The 23447-nt window shown below is 38.8% G+C and overlaps 2 protein-coding genes across 4 annotated transcripts in view; both read right to left on the bottom strand.

Moving 5' to 3' along the window:
• The window catches only part of POC1B (POC1 centriolar protein B), a 49973-nt gene extending 30086 nt beyond the window's left edge, over positions 1–19887 (bottom strand). For 2 of the 3 annotated variants that reach the window (XM_051770003.1, XM_051770005.1), the window contains exons 1-9: positions 19740–19885; positions 19434–19518; positions 10745–10916; positions 9782–9961; positions 8552–8659; positions 7581–7696; positions 7063–7196; positions 6239–6307; positions 3404–3556 (exon numbers count right to left, since the gene is read on the bottom strand). In XM_051770003.1, the coding sequence (XP_051625963.1) occupies positions 3404–3556; positions 6239–6307; positions 7063–7196; positions 7581–7696; positions 8552–8659; positions 9782–9961; positions 10745–10916; positions 19434–19518; positions 19740–19754 (1032 nt within the window). In that variant the 5' untranslated portion in view covers positions 19755–19885. Of the gene's footprint in view, positions 1–3403; positions 3557–6238; positions 6308–7062; positions 7197–7580; positions 7697–8551; positions 8660–9781; positions 9962–10744; positions 10917–19433; positions 19519–19739 lie in introns of all 3 variants that reach the window. The other variant, XM_051770006.1, reaches the window with a different exon arrangement.
• Positions 15301–19411, bottom strand: GALNT4 (polypeptide N-acetylgalactosaminyltransferase 4). The gene has a single exon (XM_051770002.1). It carries the CDS (start codon positions 18939–18941, stop codon positions 17190–17192), a length of 1752 nt encoding a protein of 583 aa, XP_051625962.1. The 5' UTR covers positions 18942–19411; the 3' UTR covers positions 15301–17189.
• Positions 19888–23447: the final 3560 nt, after the last annotated feature.

Genomic DNA, 23447 nt, shown 5'->3' with positions numbered 1-23447 from the left:
TTCATTAAAATTCAGGCTACTGCTGGTCTGAGGAGGAGGAGTTCTTGTAAAAGTTAATTATGTGTCAAAAAAACCCAGGTATGTAGAGAGAGAGAGAAAAAACAAAACAAAACAAACAAAAAAAAACTAGGGAAGGTGACTCAAATACTAATGGTTCCATGTATAGCTTGGAAGAGTGAATAAAAGTTTTGAGAAAAAGTGAAAGTACACACTAGCTCCACGTTTCTGTCACTATCCTGAAAGGCAAGACACCAGGTGATACCCGTAATTCTTAACGCCCTTGTGCAAGCTGCTTTATTCAAAACAGCATTTCCAACAGGTGATGTGAGAAAACACTGCACTGTGTCTCTGATGCCAGCCAAAGAAACCATCAAAGCATAACTCAGGGCAATGCATTATAACACATCTCAAATGTCTAGATAACATTGTAGTGTCTTGTAGCAAACCTTAAATGGTCATCTATGCTTTTAAATATCCCATATCTGAACTGCCTCTTCTGCCTGCCTGTAATTCTTGCATATGTTACCAAGTCTCTTAGAAAACTGTTACTTCCATTTAGTTAAGACTGATTATCTTACCCCATTCACAGAAATATGAAGAGAAGGGAAGAAAATAAAGAGAAAGGAAACAGTTCTGCATATTATCTGAGGTGTAGATACTAGGAAAAACTGTGTCATTACAATTGCTGTACTGTAGTGGAATAGATCACCCAAAAAGACTGGGGAATCTCCATCTTTCTTCAAGGCCTTCTAACTAGACACAGCTGACTTTATGTACATTTAACAAGAAGAACAGATGACCTCCAAAAGCTCACTCTGACACATCTGTGATTCAATCCCTCCTTTCCCTTATATATGAGACACATGATGAGCCACTGAAAGATGAGGGTGATACTGTGGTGGAACTGCCTAATGTCAAAATTCTGTCTATTGCCTCAACCTTAGAAAGAGGTTGAGGTATTAAAAAACTAACAAGTTTTAACCAAAGAAGGACAATTTTTTTTTCTTATCCAGAGTACAGCTAGACATGATGGGGCTAGACATGATGCTTTTTCTCATTTACAAGAGGAAATATTTAAGACAATGGAACACCGAAAAATTTCAAGCACAGTTAGTGCCACTAAAGCATATTACTGCTGGTAGTAACCTGATGCTAGTTTTGTCCGGATAAATTATGTTTCTGTCCAGTTGGTAAGGTCTATTCTTCCTCACCATAACAAATATCCCCTTCGTAGACAGGAGAGGCAATTAAAATAACAGGAAAAGACATACGGAGAAACAGAACTTAGTAACTTCACCTTAACTTTGTCTAAATTACTGTATTATTACATTAATTCTGAAAATTAGCTGTAAGAGAGATCCTAATCACTACTACTATAATATTTAATTTACATATATAAAAATATAGTACATTACAATAATATGAGTTTTGTGGAACTATCAGACACTGTTTTGTCTCAAAGAATATAATATACTTCATGTTTATTTGAGAGAAAGATATTCTACTGACTGTGATGTTTTCCATTAACATCACTGACAGTGATGTTAATAGAAAACTAAACACAACAACCCCATTCCTAAAATCCTGAAATCAGGCCAGAAAATAAACCACAAAGAGCCCAAAACTTTGCTATGACAAATGTCAAAGCCATAGAGCCCTTTCACTACTATGGAGCACCTATGAATAAATGCAGACATTAGGTTAAGTGAATCTGTCAAAACTAACTGATAAATAATTTCTTGACATTCAACTATCAAATTTCCCTGATGTGCTCTTTCAGTATTGACAAAGAGGTGCTTCCTAGCCTTAGTTTAACTTAAGTCTGAACTCATCAAAGCTTTTTCAGAGCTTCTCAATTACCTGGGATCAGGAATAGGAAAAAACCCTGAAAAATTGCTTTAGAGTACATTCACATCTTTGCCAGGCATCTGAGCAGCAGAGGTCTGGAAACATTGACCTGAACTGAAAGCAACCAAACCCTGCAGCTATAAGCTACTGTTTACTTAGCACATGTTATAACTGGGTGCAATTTGAATGGGTCTTGAAGCAAACTGTTGATACAGCAAGAGTGGCTTAAATCTGCTGGCAAATGCTGTGATAGAGTTTGTTCTGGCACTGACCAACTATACTGAAGGCTGGTACCAGCAAACTTAACTTCATCCACTGACCTTTCAGTGAATATCAAAGTCCAGCACAGAAGCTTGTTTATGAAGCTTGTCATACATGCAGTCATCCTGTTCTTGTTCTGACCAAAATGCTAAGCATTAGAAAGCTCCACATCCAATGTGACAATAGAACCAGGCACATGAGAAATCTCAGTGATGAATTCTATCAGAGTTCCCCTCCTCCACCAAAGTGTTTGCCACCTTTATACTATTCATATTGCATATATTTATATTGCATACGTACCCGCCCACCAAAAAAAAAAGCTCAGTATCCCCAAATGTCAATGTTTTAAAACTCTGAGCAAGAAACAAATGCCATGGCAGCAGTATCTACATTTTATATGAACACAACCAGGTAATGGTGAATTTCTCTAGTCCTATGATAGTATATGACAGCAACCAAAAAGTCTCAAGATTTATCTGTGAGACACTTCTTCCACACTAGAGGCACCCGGACAAAATCAAAAAAGAGATAAAAGTACAGGTAATCACCATGCAGAAGCTAGTCAGCTCTATTAAGGACAGTCACAAGTATAGCATAAACAATGGCCTCATTGAAGGCATAGTACTTTTTACCAATCTGCTTTTAGACAATGTGACAAACAGGATTTTTCCAGATAATGAAACAGAATATTTGATATTTCACTTTGGTTCCCAAATTTCCAGTACTTCCAAGGGATGCCAGTAGATGCTTTGACAGTAATGTAGTTCAAGAATGAAGTTATCATGAAGTCAGACTACATAGTGACATAAAACACACTACTAACCTATAAAGTCTTTCTAAACTTTTAGATAGATATCAAGATCTTCTCATGATACCTAATGGTCTTGGAAAGAGGAACAACTTGTTACAATCAAATATCTGACTTTCAGCAATAATGTCACTTTGTCCTGCTTATAATGATATATTTTGATTAGTATTCCAAAGTTCAATGCAGATTTAGATACCTTCTGCAACACTTGCCAAGTTACTTCACAAACCAGATCATCATCTATGTTTTTTCTAAATCAGATGTACAGACTTATATTAGAAGCATGAAAGGAATTTCAGCATAAATCTGACAGCATCAGCTAGTCTAGTAAACTTAATGTGGATTCATAAATTATGGTTGCTCCCAAAGTATTATACATAACAATAAAAAGCTCTCTGGTATACATAAAACACATTTAACTATAAATGCCAGACAGTCTGTACAAAAGCTTCTGGCTTCCTATATTAGATAACTTATTGCACTCACCTCAACTGACTGAAGTTTTTCATCATGGAGATGAGGTGATCTCGGGTAAATATCAAGAAGATGAGGAGGTTCATCAATATGTGTTCTTCTAAAATTGTGTTTAAGAACTTCTTTATAATCAAAAGAATCAAAGTTGGTTTTCCATAGTAATACCTGTAAGAAGCCATCATATCAGTAACTACTAGAAGCCTATTCAGTGCTCAAAACATAACTATTGAGTGAAGTCTGTTATTACTAATAGAGCACTACATCAGAATAAGCCTGCAGCGATCACTTAGTCTGATCCCTACAACACGGGCACTTCCCCAGAGTATCTTGTACTTCAAGTCTAAAAGATGTGGTTCAGTCTATTAAAAAAAAAAACAAACAATTCTAAAATATGTCCATAATCATAAAACAAAGGAAACTTCTGTCCCACTGGACCAAGTTATTTTTCTGACAAATCAAGTGGTCATACACTGTTAAGTTTCTGCCCCATATAAAGGCTTGCAGGTCTAATAAGAAAGTCTGAGGGCATAAGAGAAATGACAGAGTTCCACAGAGCACTAAAACACCTGGTTCCAGTGTTTTAGCATCAGGAATCTGTTTTCTGAACCTTGTCCAATTATACTCTAGGTAGAAACAATATACAACAGTCACACAATGGCCGAATGCAGAAGTGAGGTCACAGAATGGAGAGGTAGTCCAAAGATGTTCTATGCATTCAGTCTTATAGATATTCCAGGAAACCAAACCATAACACATCCTATATTTACAGTAAACCAACAGAGTGAGTCAAGAAGTCCCACAACTATTCTCCTGGCAGACCTGGAAAAGGGTTGTGGACAGATCAGTAAAATAGGATGTTTGTGGAATACATGTGCATATACACCAACAGAAAATGAACACCAAAGAATAAAGTTCTTATGTTTACTACAGATAAAGATATATACACTGGTAGTTACCTAACAGTGGTTAGCAATGAACATTTTAAACTTAGAAAAGTAAAAACTACACCAAAATAAGTAGCCCTCTCCCACCAAACCTTGCATAAAACAAAGGGAAAAACTTCAACAAATGCAGGAACGCCTCTTTTTAAGGTAACTAAACCCAGGATTCATTATCAGACTACTAAGACTACTTTTTTAATTCAACATTTAACTACGAAAGTGCTTCTTGATGAAACTGGATCTTCCTTCTCTTGCATTCAGCATGAAACCACTACATCAAACTGTTGAGAAACATGAGCCATCTTATAAATTTTTACCTACTCTCTCCATGATTCTGTGCACCACCAGCTCTACAGCATGGAACCAGGGCAGGAGAAAGGCAATGACATGACTGCACTGAACATGCCTGTTCATTCAGGGTGCCCCAAATTCAAAGGAAGTTTGAAATAAGACAGGCATTCCCAGGGCATGCTGGCATTCAACTGGGAGGCTGTGTTAGGCTTAATGCAATAGGTCCTTTCCATGATCAGAGCTTCCAGGTAACTCTTCAGTTATGTGACCGAGTTTAATACATGCACTTTGTTTCCTCTCAAGTTAAGTATAATATACAAATCATCATAAAACTCAGATGAAGTACTCACGAAAGGTAAGGTCAACAATTTGAAATTACTTGGGAATCTAAGCTGCATCTTGTAATTTAAAAAAAAATCTTATTAAAAACTTTAGTATAGAAAAGAAAAGATTCTATTAGTGAGTGAAGAAATAAATCTCTTTCCCCGGTTCTTGGGGTTTGGTTTTTTTTTGGTTGTTTGGGCAGTTTTTAGCTGTTTGGGGTTTTCTGTTTTGTTTGGGTTTTTTTTCCACTTGTAAAATTACTGTTGGAAGTTTGACAACATTTTCACTTTTCCAGTAACTGCAAATATTGGCTGTGCTTCTTAATAAACACCTTGTGACAGAAAGCAAATTTTTTTTTCTTTTTCTTTGAGTTCTTTCAAGTCATTCCAGAAAAGTGTGCTACTGGAAGCAATAAGTAAAAACAAGAAACAGACTGCATTTCTTCTAATGTTACGGAAGTTTTTAATTGAAAATATTTATTATTTCAATAGCTGAAATTTATTTCAAACTCCGCGAAACAGAATATAAGCATGAATCATGGTAAATTCAAAAGTTCTTAATTTCTACATCATGGCTTTCTGTATCTACATTGAGCTTTTAGCTTTTTGTAACAGGAAACAATGGAAAAGACAACTAATATTAGGGAACATTTCACACTGAAAATTTAAGCCTAGTGCTACAAAAGTTCTTTCATTTGGAAAATGTAAAGACCTGATAGAGATGATTCCAATCTTGATAATATTTTTTTAATTGTGAGATTCATCACAGGAGATGAAGATTCATTATCTGACTTGTTGTTTAATTTATCTTTTTTATTTTAAATGCTCAAACAACTCTTCCCTATGTAAAATCCATTACTTCACTGTTTCACTGAAGCAAATTAGCAAAGCTAACACAGGACTATTTTTCCCCAGTTCTAGCCAAAGTTTTCCCAGTAATACAACTTAATTCTTACAATTACAGAGTACGGACTTTAAAAGAACCCAAAACCTAACGGAGCAGCTAGGCCTTAATACTAACTGCAACAAAACTACTTTGTTGACACTGAATTGCAACACTTAAAGTATTTTTATTTAAAAATCATTCCTTTATTTTAATATTCAAAATAGAAGTGGCCAATATTGTGGTCTGCTCCTCATCATAACATCCAGTGGAAAGTCTATATAACACACTAGTAGACAGAATGCATGTGAGTACACTGTAATTAGCACGTTACTGTGACATACCATATATAACTGCCATCCACTGCAACAAACATTAAGATATTCAGTTCAGAGACAATATCACAAACCTGAGCATCTGCTCCACCTGAGGCAAATTTTTCACCACCTTTTGAAAAAGCCACAGAAAGTACAGGTCCCTGGGGAAAAAAAAAAAGCATACAGTAAAAATACATTATTACTGTAATCATGGTACTTTAATGCAAAGAGAAAAACATTGATGCCATTACCTACTATAACATACTTTTCAATTTTAATAAAATAAGGAACAATTTTACTGAAGTGAAATTTTTGCCAAACAATTTCATTGAAGAGTTAATATTGCACTTTTTAGTTAGATGCTGCATTACAATTACTATAATCAATACTAGGAAAATAGTGGCATTTTCATTAGATTTTATACTTCAACTCTGCAACAAAAAATTACAAAATATATATTATATTACTCAAGGCTATGTGTTTGATTCATTATCAAAAATACGGTTTGTTTTGCATAAGAGGAAAGGGAGGAAATGCCTGACATCCTTCACCAAAGTTGTCTTCTGTAAGCTTCTCCCTCCTTAGAAAGCACTGTTTTTCAACAGGGAAAAAAGACTAAGTGCCAAATAACATGATTATGAAAATCAAGAGTGGATTTTTAATTAATTCAGAACATGAGCTATTACTTAACATTAAGCATGTAACCTTGACACATAAAAAGCATGGCCACAGGTAAAACCGATGCATATCCTTAACCACTTGTAATAAGGTGCATTAATACAACAACTTGCTGTCCACTAAAGTTCATCCACAAGTTGTAAGATACCAGACACAACAGCATAAACGTTACTTTCTCTTTGAAAAGATACTGAACAACCTGTTAAGATCTCCACTTAAAGGGGATTATTGTGTATACCTTGTGTCCATGGAGAGTGTAAATAAGTCTTTCTTCTAAGAGGTCCAGAATCTTAAGGGTACCATCAGTAGAAGCAGTGATGAGGTAGTTACCAGAAGGATGGAATGATACACAGTTAACCCCTGCTCTGTGAACTAATTTACAGAAGACAATATTCAAAGGCTGTAGATATCTAGTAAGAAGAAGAAATGTACACTTTATTTCTTTGCTCTTTTCTACTTCCCGAAGAACAGCCCTCTTCATTTAAGGGAAAAACAACCAAAGTGCTGGGGCATAGCAGACTCTCCAAAGTATTTGCTTAGTTCTGTTCGAAAAATTAAGAGATGCAAAGAAATAAAAAGGATTCAGATTGGATTTTTAGGGTTGTGAGACTACAAGAAGATACTTACAATATGCCAATATGACTTGTTTGTCCACTTTTCCCAGTAAGGAATGAAATAATATACTCTTAATAAATCACATTTCATTGCAAAGAGCTCCCTTGTAAAGAAAATGAAACTTAACTACATTGCTTTTACCTTTGAAATGCTGCAGTAGCTTGTTTATTCGAATATCCCACAGTTTCACTGTATGATTGGAACCTGCAGAAACTATACACGTTCCACTTGGGTTGAAATCCACAAAATTTACAAATCTAAATATAATTAATGAAAACAGATTGATTATGTGTTTCCATAGAAATATTTAGGCATGTATATATATATATATATATAAAACCCACAATATTAACATTAAGTCGCCAAAAACTTGTGTGAAATCCACATGTATGGAAACTCAAGGCATTTCAAGTAACTGAAATAAGCATAAGAAAACAAGATGTGCTTGATAAATCAGACTGTATAATGTGGCTTCAGAGTTTGTGCTGGAGTATAAAGTCCCTAGAAGATAGTGCTGCAAAGAGTTTGTAAGCAACAAGTAAAATAATTATGTCTAAAACCTGAATATCTAGCTATAACAATATTTTAAATTAGTAAAAAGGATGAAGGCAGCCATGAAACCAGCAAAGCACATATACAAGATATATATTCCACTGACTTGTTAATTAAAGCTCTGTTTCCAAGATGTTTAAGAAAACGGCATGTAAGTAAAAGCAAGTATTTTTTATATTTAAAGAAAGGCAGACCACTGAAGCTAACAGACTATTTTTTTCATCAACAAATGGAAAATTCTCCAACTGTTCTTCTTGTTGAAGCATCCAATATCAAAAAGCATTATTAAAATGGAGGGAAAACATGAAAACATTCCAAAAATCCAAGAATAACCCCACTTCTGCCCGGACTATTTCTTGATTGCTGGAAAACAGCTGGATAAGTGCAGCCAGTTAACCTCTTCAGAAGAACTCTATATGAATTATTTTACTTCACGTGGATGGTAGAAGTTTGATCTATTTTCAGATTTAACATATACAGATGTTAATATCACAGAAGATGCATTTAATCTCATTAAAATGACAAATTTACATTCCTCCTTTTTTTCTAGTAACACTTACCCTTCATAATCTGAGAAGCTATTAATACAAGTTTTATTTCTTGTATCCCAGATCTTAACAGATTTATCCTCACTGCAAGATGCTATTATTCTTCCGTCAGGTGAAAATCTGGAACATGCAAGTGAATACATTATTAAACAGCTGATACTACCTAGATGAGCATTAGAGACATAAGTCTCAAAATACCAGAGCCAAGAAAGCCCATTTGAAATAAAGATGTGTAACATTTAAAGGACATTTGAATGTCTCATATTTCTCAGGGAGTAATAAAACTGGAAAGCTTCTCCCCTCACTCTTCCCCCCTTCATTTCACAATCAACTACAATTAAAAACAGAGCCATAAACAAGAGAAAGAGAGGGGTAAGGGAGGAAGGTAGCAGCAGCCTAAGGATGTCACTTTAGATGCCGAGGATATTACTATAGAAAACTATAGGCAAAAGACAAAGAGGACACAGTAGAACCTTGTGTTCCATTTTAACCTACATATATGTTCTCCTCTGAGTTCCCCCTAGACTTACAAATTGTTAGCAAAGCATTCACAATTACTCCCAGACTAGTAGACTAGGTTTTTAAATAGTAAAACTGATTTGTGTAGAATTTCCTCAAGCATTATTTTTTCACATCTTGAGCAACTGCACAAGGAAATTAGAAAACTGTTCAAGAACTTCCACATGCGATTTCCTAGAGCTTTGCTTTTTCTTTTCAACAATCGGATACTTTGAAACTTTGTAGGGCTCTGCACTTCACCAGGGTTAAGTTTTTTTCTCAAGAGGTTTAAATCAGGTATCTCTTAGCTGTAAATTGCCCATCAATATGGCAAAAAGGAAAAGGAAAACCAGCAAAGAACAAGAATAGTTGAGAAAACCCTTACCACGCATAATAAATCTAAAAACAAGTGAATGCTGTGAAATAAGTTAATACAGCATGAAAACAAACACGACTGGGGAAAGACAGGATACAGAAGACCGTGTTGGTCCTTTAAAGTAAAAGAATTAATATACAGCAACAGATTTAATATGTACACATTAACACAGAGCAAGCTTTCATACTTCAACTAGGAGATATATACAAAACTTGTGTAAATAAGATTGCTTGATTAAAATTTAATTATTACTGATAGATAATCATTTGTCTTTCACAGATTTTTCTTCCCTTAGTTCTACCTTGGGACATAAAAACACCTTGTTAGGAGTTCTTCTACTTTACCAAGAGAATAAAAATAACACTTACTTGGCACAGAGAACCCAATGAGTGTGTTGGAACAGGGTAAACAAAAGGCGCTGACTGCAAACACTCCATATTTTTATTGATTTATCATTGGATGCTGAAACTAGAGAGCAGCCATCATGGGAGAAGCTCACACTACGAACAGATGCTGTATGACCTTTCAATACTGATGATTCTCCATGACTAAGAGGGTAGGGAGGAAAAGAAACAAAACCCCAAACACCAAGTCATGAATCACAACTATATTAAAGAGTTTAAAACCCCAAAAACTCAATGTTAACATATTTAGAATCTCACCCAAATGAAAAAGCAGCATATAGAGGCTAAATCTTAGTGTCACCATTATTTTTTACTTATTCCAATATTAATTATTAGAATAACATTCTTTTAATTGCATTTAATATGACACAATTTTAGAGAACTGTACAAATAACGAGAAGCATTAACCTTTAGTACCATTAGCATTAATATTTAAAAGAGAATTTTTTATACAGAAATCTACAAAATGCTTAAAAGTTAAAGTAACATCCATTTTTCTAAGATGATTTCGAATTGCTCATAATCACTACTACTTAAGAACAGTGTAATAAGGCAAGTAGATTAAAAACGGGTTTTTTTCCAAAAAGCCATTTTGCTTCTTTCATCACTTCTCTCCCCAAAATGAAGTGCAGCCATGCAATCCTTACTAAAATATAATCTTTAATCCAGACAAATACTACCAAGCATAGTCCTACACACATGAAATTGTGACCTTTGAATTGCTACATTTTTCTTTTGAAACTACAGCATATTCAGTAAAGAACAAAGTAACACAGTAAAGAACTGTGCTATTTGTGCTCCCTGATCTCTGTTTCTGTCAAAGCCCAGGCATGTGGGAAGGAAAAAGAAACTTCTCTTGAGCAGACTCCAGTATTCACATTGCACTTCAATGAAACACATACCATAACAATGCCCGGTTATACTCACATGCAAGGAACCCATAGTCTGACAGTACGATCTTGAGAAGATGAAGCCAGTAGCTGCCCATCTGGTGAGAACTCTACACTGGTCACTGCTTCCACATGGCCCACAAATCTGTAAGCTCTGCATCGTGTCTTCAGCTTCCACACCATAAGAAACCTATCCAAAGAGCAGGTAGCTGGCAAGAAGTAAAAGATATTAGGAGTCTCTTCACTGTTCTTATAAAAATCAGAGCTAATGGTTATGGATTAGGATTCAGCAGTGAATTTACTGAGTCTTAGGGGGAAGGAGGAGCTGTTGGGTTTTAATGGATACTTGACCTGAGCAGAAGCCTGGCAGCAAACAATGCCAAAATCAGGTTTTTTAAAGGTTATCACAAGACTGGGAGGAGTAAAGGATAATACCTAACAGGCAGCTCTCTCACATACTAAGCAAACCACCTTGCAAGTACTTGGAAGATACAGAACAAAAAATCCAAAGCATCATTAAGTACGAATCCAGACTGGTGTTACCAAATACTAAGACAAATAGACAAACTCTTCAGTAATGTCATTTTGATCTCTGAGATGAAATTTGTTTCAAGGATCAAGTGTTTAATTCTGAAAAAACAAGACAACTTGAACTCAAGACATGATTTCTAACACTTCAGATATCTACACTAAAGATATCCATATATGATAATTCTATAATCCTATTTAAGTACTGATTTTATAATACTAATATTTGCCTAGTTCAAAACACAATGTAAAGTTGTCAGTCTGATAATAGAAAGAACTTTTTTTTCTTTGCAGTCACTTTACAGGTGGATCATACTATCTACATCTGAAAAGGCAAGTATAACTTCTACCAGAGTTTGATCATTTTCAGGAAACTATATGCAGCAAAGGGAATAAGCAGCTGAATTAAACTGGCATGTGTGATATTCTTACATCCCTATTATCTTCATCTCTGCTGCTAGTACGCAGGACATAAATAAACAAGGTATTCACACACCCATCCCTCATCTATAAATTCCTACCCCTAGTAGAGAAAAGGAGGGAGAGGAAGAACAGAGACCTCCTAGAAGTTGAAGAGGACATGAAGAGAACGGCTCTTCTCTTCCTAGCCTCTTTCAAGCACCAACACAGTACAAAGGAATTGAGTTTCTTATCATGAGTGTCAAGGCAATCCTCAAACAAAATGCTAAAATATTAGATATTAAATTATCTTTATGAATTTGATACAGAAATATTATTTTTATTGCCCAAAGACTAGCCTCTGCTAAAAGACATGAGACCAGGCTATCTCTATGCCCATATCAATAGACCTATATTTGACAAATAAATACAGGATATTTTCCCCCTGCTTCAATTTTTCAGAACTCTATTTTATAGCAGGTTCTTTCTAATTGAAAGAATTTCTTTTTCACTTTGATTCAGAAAAATGGAATCTAGAGTGGCATAAATATGAAAGGAAAAAGTGAAATGTAAGCTAAAATAGAATTCAAAGGCATCAAGTTGGAAATGTGAAACAGACAAGACTGATGGTTTCTCAAACAAATAATTAAGGAACTACCAAATACCTGTGGTACCTTATGAACTGCACGAAGGCTGTGCAATACCAGCTGTTTCTGCTTTCAGTTCTAAAAACTGAAGAAAATATTCTTTGAAAGATGACAGTACAATACATTCAAAGCCTGGTTTCTTGTAGCTTGCTTGCTCACAGATGGGTTATCCCAAGGTTAATGAGACACAAGCAGTGACCTGAAGTTCTTTCTGGGGTACATCCACCATCACCTTCCTTGTTTTCCCTCTGGACTATGCTGCCTATGCTTTCACACCATCCTCTCTCCATCCTTATGTATATGTCTCTTTTGAAACCACCTGCCCATTACCATGACACACAAAGACTATTACTATCTCTAATAAGCAGTTCCAGCCCAGCCAACACCACCCCAGAGGTGATGGAGGGAAGAAGGTTCAGGATTTGCACAGAAAAGGGTGAGTAACTGACAGACCCATTACAGAAATATTTTCCTAAGGCACACGGGCTGATGTCACTCTATATTTGAACACCATGGGAGAGACAAAGAAACTCTAAGTCAAAACTCTACATCTATATTGAACTTTGGCCCCTATCCTGCCAGAGAAATCAGTCCCTTAATATTAATGAGGCTCAGCCAAGCCAAACTATTCCCTGTTCAAGCGGGTTGAAAAAGATTTTGGTGCATATGGCTAACACCCAAGCATTTCACTGTAATGGTAGACGTTTCACCTTAACTAACCACAAGCAGAAAATACAAGAGTACATAGTATGCTGCCAGCAATACTAATTTTAAAACCAGTTTTATCCATGAAAATGTACTTTTATCAAGTAAATGTCACTATTTCTTTTTATTCCATTCTAAGGGCTTTTGCCTACTTTATAAGAATGCTGCTTCTCCAATTTACTCAAGCACAGTACTTTAAGGCTGCACAGATGATGCATTCTGACAGCATTTACTCAGTATATCAGCACCCTTTATTTTGGTGACTTTCAGTCACCAAATCACCACTAAATAGGCCAGAACAGATCTCCAAGGCTAATTTAAAGTACTGGATCTGAAACAAAAGAAATACAGAAGGTCCATAAGAATTTTTTAGGATGTGCCATAGCACAAATAGGTCTATTGCTCCTCAGAGAACACATGACACAACCAGAACCATGTTTAGAGACGTCCTTGCTATGAAAATATTTGATCAATTGCAAAATACAACTAAAAAGTAGAAAGCTGAAAATTCACACTGAGCTGAATCCAATATGCAACTTAGTCCAGTTTCTAGCCCGAGTGTCTTTTTTTTTTTTAAACATCAGTGCTTCTGTACACATGCAAGTATAGCTGATAAGTCACCGGGTAATTTGATTTTCTGCTGATGAGTCATAACAGAATTGAACACCTAAGAATAAAGATTTGGCCTTAGGCAAAGGCCAAGTTTACACACCACTTTGGTGCAGATCTCTAAACAGATATCTGAGCTTCAGGTATGCCACAAAAAAAATTTTGTGGTATTTGCAATGAAACAAAGTTCAATTTATAAATTGTGACTGTATACTATGGTATACATTTTCATATATACCCACATATATATGAAAACACAAGTTACTGTAATACAGAATTACCATTTCACTCACACAGTACCACAGTGGTGACAAAGAAAATTGTGCAAAGATCAGAAGAGACAAACTCAGCAGGTTTTAACACCTAGATGTACCTCTCTCAAAGTAAGCATCTCTAATATAATTAATTGCTCAATGCAAGAGTTACAGGGCAGATGGAATACAGGGCTGTGCACATGATGGGTGTGTGAACATTCAAATATCACCACTACCAACAACCCCACACACTTTACAGAAACTTTGCAACTCTCAGTGTCATAAGGTGTAACATCACAATACAAACATGTTTGTGAATTGCAAGATTTCCTACTTGGCAAAAAACAATTATTAATTGAACTTCAGTCAAGAAAGCCAATCTGGAATTCTAAGCACAGTGGATAAAACACAAGGAACTTCTAATAACTCACATAAGTTCAAGTTCATGACAGTTTTTATCACACACTGTATACATTACACAAGAGAAAGAGAACTGAAGAGTCAGCACACTAGTAAACATTTAATTGTCATTCTGGATTTTATTTTTTAATAGAAACCCCAAAGCCCTCCACATTTATTCAGTGTTAAGTTTACATTCAATTTTTTTAAGTCACTTAGAATCAGTAGTTTAAAATATGTACAAGTGTTTCCCAAATTTTCAAAGTCTAAAAGAATAGAAAACCATTCAGAGTTTCAGATTTTCCAGAAATCTATACATACTGAAATATAACTGGAGTATTTCTGTAGAGTTGCCGCAACTCAATTCAAAACTAGTTGAACTTGAAATGGCAAGGTAGGTTTTCTTTCTCTTATTTTTTTTTTCTCTCCTTCTCTAGTCCCTCCTCCTTTTATTCCCATATTTTTTACTCCCATCAGGAAGATTCTTTTTTCAGGGCTTCCACTTTTTTTTCCCAATTAGTTTACAAATAACTCCAAAAATAGAATGGGAGGTCATGGGGAGGAAGGAGGGTTTAGATACATACAGAGAGAATAACTTTCAAACTAAGAGGCAGATTCACTTAAAATTATTGCTTAAATAGATAAGGAACACTTTGAATGTCAGTTTTAACATGAAGGTAGTTGTTTATAGGAAATGCAGTTTTTACCAAGTGCTAAAAAAGTTAACTGTATAAAACCTGCATAGTCTACATTCACACCATTTAATTGCTTTCATCTGAGGAAACATGCATTGCATATACAACTCGTGACCTGCCATACAGGAGAACCTCGGCCTTCTTCCTGTCATTTCTATTGAATATAACAATCTACAGCAAGCTTTTCAGAAAAGCACATACTTTATTTAATTAACTGCTCCAGTACATAATGACTGGCTGCCTTTTAAAATTTGATAAATGATTCATAACTTGCAGGTTCAGAAAAGAATTCCTTACTGTAGAGTGGAATGGAATTTTTCAGGAACGTTTCCCTTATGTAGCAAAAAGTTCCTTTAAAAAAAAAAATAAAAACAGAAAAAAAAGTTTAGTGAAAAAAAAGAAAAAGATATTAAACTGCAAGTAACTGCCTAAAAATAAGTTAAGGACTTAACCCATGCCACACAGTGGCAAGCATTTTTAGCATGATTCAATTCTACATCCCAAGCTCCACATTTTCTTCTTCCGTTCCGCCTGCTTCCACCCAAACCTCTCAATGCTTTCAAACCACTAAGATTTAAAAATACATCTTAATTTACTCTTGCTTTATTCTTGGCAAAACTTCAACTACATTAGGTCTCACCCCTTTTTAACCTTTCTACCTACTAACACCTGCAGCAAATGCACACCCACTTTCTCACTAGCTTGAGTTCCTACCTACCAGCCCCATGTCAAGAATTACTACACTGTGGCTACTGAAGAATATTTATCACTTCAGTGAAAGCAATCAAAAAAGTTGGAATGCCCAAAATATTAAGAAAAGTGTTCAACTTAAATCATATAAATCACATAAATCTAAAAAACAGATACTAACACAAGATTTTTCTTCAAACACACAATATATCTATCACATCTACCATCTATAATCACGCTCAAAACAGATTAATGACATGATTCAAGAATCAATATTCTTCAGAACTCAGCATAACAGGATAGACAAAACATTCTGAATAAGCCATTCCGTGGCTTAAACAGCTTCCCCACAAATCTTGTTTTCCTCCAAGCTGTCTTTTTTTTGCCTTTACAACTCCCCTCATGTCAGCAATGCCAGCTTCTTAACCTCATCCAAGGTCTCCTGTGCTACTGCTGTAACTAGAAAGAGGCAGCTTATGCTGCATTATTTCAAAACTCTGTCTAGGACTGATCCATGCCAGCTGTTGCCATAACACAAAACAGCCCAAGTTTTCCTCTGTTACCTTCCTCTCCTCCACTGACAGAACAAATGAAAAAAAAAAAAAGGGATACATGGTCTAGAACACAAGTTTTGTGTTCCTAGGATGTGAGGCTGAACATGGAAAAGCTTACACAGAGGCAATGTAAATATTAAATATACAGCTAAGAAAACATAGTACCTAATGCAATTCTGTGCTTTCTTTCCTTCTCCACTACCTTTAAACAGAATTCTTAGTTGTTGCCATCCCTATTTTTTCCCTTTTGTGGTACCATTAGCATGTCCTTGGTTCCTCTGCCACCACACTCTTCTCTAAATGCATGAGGGCTCTTGACTAACACCCATGAGGTAAGATTTTTACAACAGGTACGACATCGCAAAGCAGTGCCAAAGCCCATCTACTAAATAAACTTCCTGTTCTTCTATGTAACAAGCTAGTTGTTACCCTTAACAGCATGTACATTCCTAGAAAAATGCAGAATATTACAAGGCTTAGATTCAGTTTTCCACATCAATGTCCATTCAATCACATGCCTTACTTATGGTGTTAGACACATATGTTATAACGTATCTGCAACACAGGTCAGCTAATACCACTGCAAGAACCCTAACTTTTACTTCTGTAAGTAAAGATTCGGTACTTTAATGTAATGTGATCTTGCAGGATTATTGCATAATTTTTTTTTTTATTAAGCCAAAAAAACCCTGTCTTAGTCCACTCAAAAGCCTTTGTTTTACCATAGGCAAGACAGGCCAAAGTAAGAAAATAGTGAATCAAAATTTTACAAAAATAAAAGGCATTAGATCTGTATTCCATGTTTTAGAAACCAAACTCCAGGATTTACTTTTGCTTTCTATACAATTGATCACAAGAGATAGTTTCTACACCACTACAGACACATCTGAAAACATTCCAAGGTATTCAATCAAATGTTGCTATCTGTTCATGCACGTAAAAACTTTGGAGATTACTCCAAAAACCTTGGAGAGTCCATTCAATTCATACTACCAGCAGTGATTATTTCTCAAATTTCCACATCTGGTTTTTATCTGCAGCATTACAAGTTCTCATCTGCACATCTGCACGTCCCCCAGTTGTACGATAAGCAGTAAGGCACTTCCCTGAATGAGGATGATAAATAGTCCCATCTTCTTTGAAATGCCAGATAATAATTTGTGGCACAGGAGAACCATCTTTTGGGCAGCTCCTCATACCAATGAAGTCTTCATGTTCAGGAACTTCAGCACATAGCTCAGTTACAGAGTTAAATCTAATCTCCTGATTTGATGTATATTCAAAAAACTGGTTGCCTCCCTGACCATGACAGCCAAAGAGAGAAAGGTGAGACCCAGTAGGATTATGTTCTTGTAAGACATAGTCAAGGCACTCTGAAGATATTCCTGTGCTGCGGATAGCACCATGCCAGCCAGGACGATCTTCTGGTACATGCAACTCAGCAAATACATTTTTTAAATACCAGTTAAAACTCTTGCATTTCAAACGCTCTCTAAGTATCTTTCTCTCAGAAATATCTCCATAATTTTCTTTTCTTGCTGATGGATTTCTGTTGTAAAAGTGATCTTTGAACTCATCCATCCACACCTCAGCAGCACGTGCCGTGTTCTGAAGGAAATTTGGTCTAGCATAGGGTGCACGCTTTGGAAACACATGACCCACATGGGAGCATGGATGAATTTCCAACACGCCTCCACACTGCCAAACCCTAAATGATAATTCTAAGTTCTCCCCTCCCCAAACATCCATTCCTGTATCATAGGTACCCAGGTACTCAAAATATTTCTTGCTGACAGCAAACAAGCCACCAGCCATAGTTGGGGATCTGATTGGGTCGGTTTCATATTTGCGCCTGAGACGTTCATGTTTAGGCACCGAGTGCCACTGGAATGTCAGACGCCAGTCAAAGCCCCCAATCATGGGCTCTGCTGTTTGCATGTAGTATTCAAATGTTTTCCAGTCAATGGTGTCAATGACAGGACAAACAATAACAGTCTCATTCTCAGCAATCCTCTCGAGCAATGGTTCCAGCCAGCCAGAGACACATTCACAGTGACAATCGAGGAATGTGAGGACATCACCAGTAGCAAAGGTAGCGCCAATTAAACGTGCACGAACTAATCCTTCTCGTTTGTTGGTTCTTATCAAGCGAACTCTTTTCAGACTGCTTATGTATTTTTCAAGTTCAGCCTTCAAATAAGTTTTATCGCTCAGGTCATCCACCAGTATAATTTCTTTCAGAAGCACTGAAGGTGATGTTTCAAGAACACTATGTATCGTCCGCAGCAGTGTTGACCAGGCTTCATTGTAAAAAGCAATTATAACAGATGTAGTGGGCAGTCTTCTGTAGTCATAAGATTTGGTCTTACAACCACTCAGTCGATTATCTTCAATGTGCCGGTGGAGAGAGATTTTATCACTCAAATAAATATTAATTGCATACTTCTCGATCAGCTCTTCTTCCTGTTTCTTTTCCTCAGGACTCAGCTGCGGGCGAGAGGGTTTACCCCATTCTCCTGGGGCATGAGGATCAGGCGGGGGTTTGTCATAAACTGGACGAGCCAAATCTACAGCTTCTTCTGCTCTGTCAGAAAAGCGCCTCTCCCATTTCCCTTTAGTGATGCTCTCTCCGGCGAGGGAGGCACCGAAGGAAGAAACCGACAGCTCGACCACAAAGTAAGCGATCGTCAAGAAGCCGAAGAACATGCAGCTTTTACGGACCCACGTCCATCTTCTCGCCAGACGGATCCTCATCGTAGGTGGTTAAAAGCAGCTAGTAACAGAGAGGGGCTCCGTGAAGTCCTGTCGGCTCCCTCCGCGCCCCCGGGGCGGAGGGGAGCGCAGGCACTCCCAGCTGTGGGCTCGGGCCGCCGGCAGTTTGCAGCAGTCCGGCCGCGGCGGGCCCGGCAGATTCCACAGGGACGGCGGGGGGAGCGGGGCAGCAGCGGAGGCACGGAGCAGCCCCCTGCCCCTCCGGCCTCGGCGCTCCCCTTACTTCCTCCTCCTCCTCCTCTCTCTCCGCGGGACAAACCCCTCCTCCCGCCCTGTGGTTTGCTCAAAAAGTTGTCGCTTAAGGAAGGGGCAGAGACTCTTCGGCCCGCCCGGCCGGCGCGGGAGCCCGCCCCGCCTCCGCAGCCGGACCTGCTCCCGGAACAGCCGGGCGGCTCCGCCAGCTGCCGGGGAGGGAGGGAGGAAGGAGTGGGCTGCCCCGCCCGGAAAGCAAACGGCGCCCGGCCCCGCACTCACCCAGCCCTGCTGCGTCCGCGTTGAAGGCGACGCCTGTCACCGCCGCCGTGTGGCCTCGGAAAGGCCGGATCAGGACGGGGTCCTCCTGGGGAGAGGGTGCGCACCGTCAGGCTGCGGGCGGGGGCGGCCCCCGAAGGGACCGCTAACGCCCCGCGCGCGGCGGGAGCCCGGCGGTCCCGGCGCCTTGAGCGCTCCCACCGGCGGGGGCGGCGGTCGCGGCCGTGCAGCCCTCGGCGCCGGGCGACACCCGCCGGCCGCGGCTCGGCTGCCCTCGCCGGCGGTCGGAGCCCGGGGCCGAGCCCTTACCAGCAGGGAGGCCATGGGCGGAGCGGGGCCCTGCGGCCCGTCAGAGCGCCCGCGCTCCGGGCGCGGCCGGGCCCCCGGTTCATCCGCCGCGCCACCAGCGCGGCTCCCGACCCGCCCCTGCGCGGCCGCCCCGCGCTGCGCTGCGCGGGCGGGGCGGGGCCGCAGCGCGGTGCCGGTGCGCGGGTCCCTCGTGAAGCCGCAGCGCCCCCGCGCGCCCGGCCGGGCCGCGGAGCGGCTCCGCTGGTCAGGCCGGGCGAATTGGAGAGTCCGAGTTTGTCCGCTGGTCTGGACAGAGCGGCTTGTGGTTGCGGGAGGCTGAGCTTCCGCCCAAGGGCGCAGTTCGGCGGGTGTTGGAGCCCGCGGGGCGCCGCAGCCATAGGATGGTGCACTCTACCTGGGGGGTTACCCAACCAAACCAAAACAAAACCAACCAACCAAACAACAACAAAAAAAGTCTGCCTAAACCACGGTTTTCCCTCCCAGCCTGAGAGGGAACCCCCAGTGCCGGTGGTTCCCCAGCCAGGTGGTGGCCGTCGGTGTTGAGCCCGGGGTGCGAGGCGCTGTCCCGGCCGGATGCCGGGCGGAACCGCTTCCACCTGCCGCTCCCTGGGGACTGTCGGGGCAGCTGCCAGCGAACCTGAACAAGCAAAATCCTCAAGAGTAGCGAAAGGTCTGGTTGGTGTTAGTAGTGCTGTGAATTTTTATGCAGCCTCATGGTAAGCTAGATTGTTGCAGAATAATTCAAATTTAGTAGTAGAATGGCTAAGGCTTAGTAGGAGAGTAGGCCTAGAAAGCAACACTTTAAAGTAGTAAGTTAGCAACTTTGTTTGTGAGCATGGAATGTGCTGAAGAGATGGCAACAACAATCAAAGGAGTTAGTCAAGCATGTATATAATGATTTGTTACCTTGGATGTGGTAAGGGTCTGTTAATCAGTTTCTAGGGGTAAGACAGCTTAAGCAGATTGATGATTAGAGTAGATGATTATTAATTGTTATCAGTATGAAGTATGAGCTTGTTTGTAACTGAATGTAACTGTTTTGTTGTAGAAACTGCTATGAGCTTGTTTGTAACTGAATGTAACTGTTTTGCTGTGGAAACTGCACGTAAACTTGTTTGTGTATAAAAGCTGAACTGAGAATGGAGGTCTTCGGAATCCTGACTTGGGACACTAGTCCTCAGGTTCCCGGGGCCCCGAATAAAGCACCGCATAAACCGGCACTCTGTTGGTTTGTGTTTTTATTTGTTACGGGCAACAAGATAAGGGAACTAACCTCACTGGAAAAGTACTGCTCCAATAGCTATGCTAGTAAAAAGAGGGATGACATAAATTAGCAAAACGGAGGACTGTGATAGCAAAGCTGTCATTGGATACACAAGTGTTCCTGAAGAAGTAACTCATACTGCAATTACCCTGTTTTCTTTTTTAAATCCAGTCTGCATTTCATAGTTTCTTCTGACATTAAACTCTTCCATCTACAGAATCAGGTCAGTAATTAGGCCAACGTATAAGAATTGTCACTTATAGGACAGTTCCAAATCAATTGTGTTTAACCATGAAATGGACATTTAAAATAATAATTTTAAAAGTGGTGAAAAGAGCAGGATTATCACTACCAGTATATAAGGAGGTTTTTGTGAAAACCTACTAGCCGCTCCTTACATTGACATTATACAGGCTGATAATTTGCCATTATAGCTTCTCAACATGAAAGTTTTTTAAAAACATAAGTGTGGGACAGGATACATTGACTTTAACTTGGAACAAGCAAAAGCTACAGTTTTATGCCATTACTTGTTCTTGGTTTGGCTTATTGGTAGAGGTTTGGTTGGTTTTTTTTGTTTTTTTTTCCTACACAGCTCATCCTCCCATCCTTTTGTTTTAGTTATCACAAAGTAAGATACAGAATTTTAAAAGTTGGTAATGATAAGACTTAAATGTTTCACTTTCTACCCCACTGCAGGAACAGTAAGTTAAGTAGATAGATTCACTTGGCTTCTTCACCACTATTGAAGTCTTCCAGCCTTTCTCAACATTTTTTCCAACTATCCTCTTTCTCCCAGGTTTTATCAGCTGTGAATGATGTCAGGGAGACAGCCAAGCTACATTTACATCTTATCACCCAGGGAAACAGGTTTAATACCAAACTTCATGTGCTCTTAAGTTATTGCGTGTCTTCTTGTCTCTTTGTCGTCTCCTGAATGAGAGAAACTACTTTCTGTGCTGCTTTAGTTGTGTGTTGTGGTATTTCAGTATTTCCGGTACCTTATGTTTTCAGGTTCAGATCTGTTCTGGAAGCTGCTTAAAACCCAGTCGACATGTTATTTTATTTAGACATTGAACTAAATGACAATTCACAGCCACACTGAATACTTTTCCTTTTGCCTTCTTCACATTAGCTATGCTTGCAGCAGCTCAGTATATTTTACTAATTTTGAGGTACTAGTAATAAACTGGAGTTTCTACCTGCCCATGAAAGTCCTGAATTATAAAATATCAGGTGATAGACATAAAGAAAAGGAAGGGCTGCAATTACAGAGAGAGAGAGTGCGGCATCCCTCTTTCTACAAATTGATGGAAGAGTGTTTCTCAGATTGTAGGACTTACAAAGTTAGTCTCTTCCTTGCTGTTTCTCTTCACCTGAGAGTGCTTTGAAGACTCCCAAATACTTGTAGAAAGCAAAGTATTCCCTTGCTGCAGCCATTTAATTATCTATAATGACTGTAGTTATAAAGCTGGCAGGTGATAGTTTTTATGCTGATTATGTTTCCTCATTAGCATGTATAGGTTTTATTTTTAGAATTATTTTAAGATTGTTGCGACTCAATACAATTATGAGTTGGTATTGTTATTTTAAGGTTGAGAATAACTGTTCTGTGATATGCAAGTGCAATTTATTGTAATAAGTTTTTGGGCACTGTGATGACAATGATAAATGGTGCCTCAGAAAATATGTTCCAAGTGTTGTGTCTCAGTAGGCTGTTGTTTCAGCAGCTATGGAGTTTTTTCTCTCAGGCTCTGTGTTAAGGTAGTACATGTCCAGACAGAAATTATGTCTACAGAAGAACACTTTAAGATTGGAATTCCAAGTTCACGCAGGCTGCATGGCCACTGCAGGAAAGGACCTAGTAAAAGGATGTTTAGAATTCAAGGACACATGGACAAATTTGTTAACCTTGGTGCATGTATGTTGCAATGCACATATCAGTAACACTGATCACATATGATTTCATAATTAAATATGTGATGTAATACAGTGCATGTGCACAAGGGGAAAATAATATACTTGTCCTTCAAAAATTCTTTCCTGTCTAAAATGAGGGCTTTTAACTTAATATTAATCCTACTTTACAATAAAACTAAGAACCTCAGCTTTAATTATGTGGGATCACACTGGGAACAGCTGCGTTAGCAACAGAGCTGTCCAGACCACCAAGAGTCCTTTGGCCCTTGGGCTGTTGGCAGGTGGTGGTGCTCCATGGGCACTAGAGGGGAGTGTGAGATATGCTTTGCCAGCACTGTGTTGATTATTCATCCACCTACAGGCAGAAAAAGAATATAGTCTCAGGGCACAAAGATTTACAGGCTGTCTTACTGTTGTAGAACCATTATACCATATGTCCTCTGGATCTTTCCAACCTCTGATCCTACATTTTTTTTCCTTCTCCATCAAAATGGTTATGAAAATAAAACAAATATTAAACCTAT

The sequence above is a fragment of the Manacus candei genome, unplaced genomic scaffold, assembly GCF_025592945.1.
Source record: "Manacus candei isolate 608988 ecotype Guabito, Panama unplaced genomic scaffold, ASM2559294v1 h1tg000114l, whole genome shotgun sequence".
NCBI classification, from domain to species: Eukaryota; Metazoa; Chordata; class Aves; order Passeriformes; family Pipridae; genus Manacus; species Manacus candei.
This window is presented reverse-complemented; position numbering and strand designations above follow the sequence as displayed.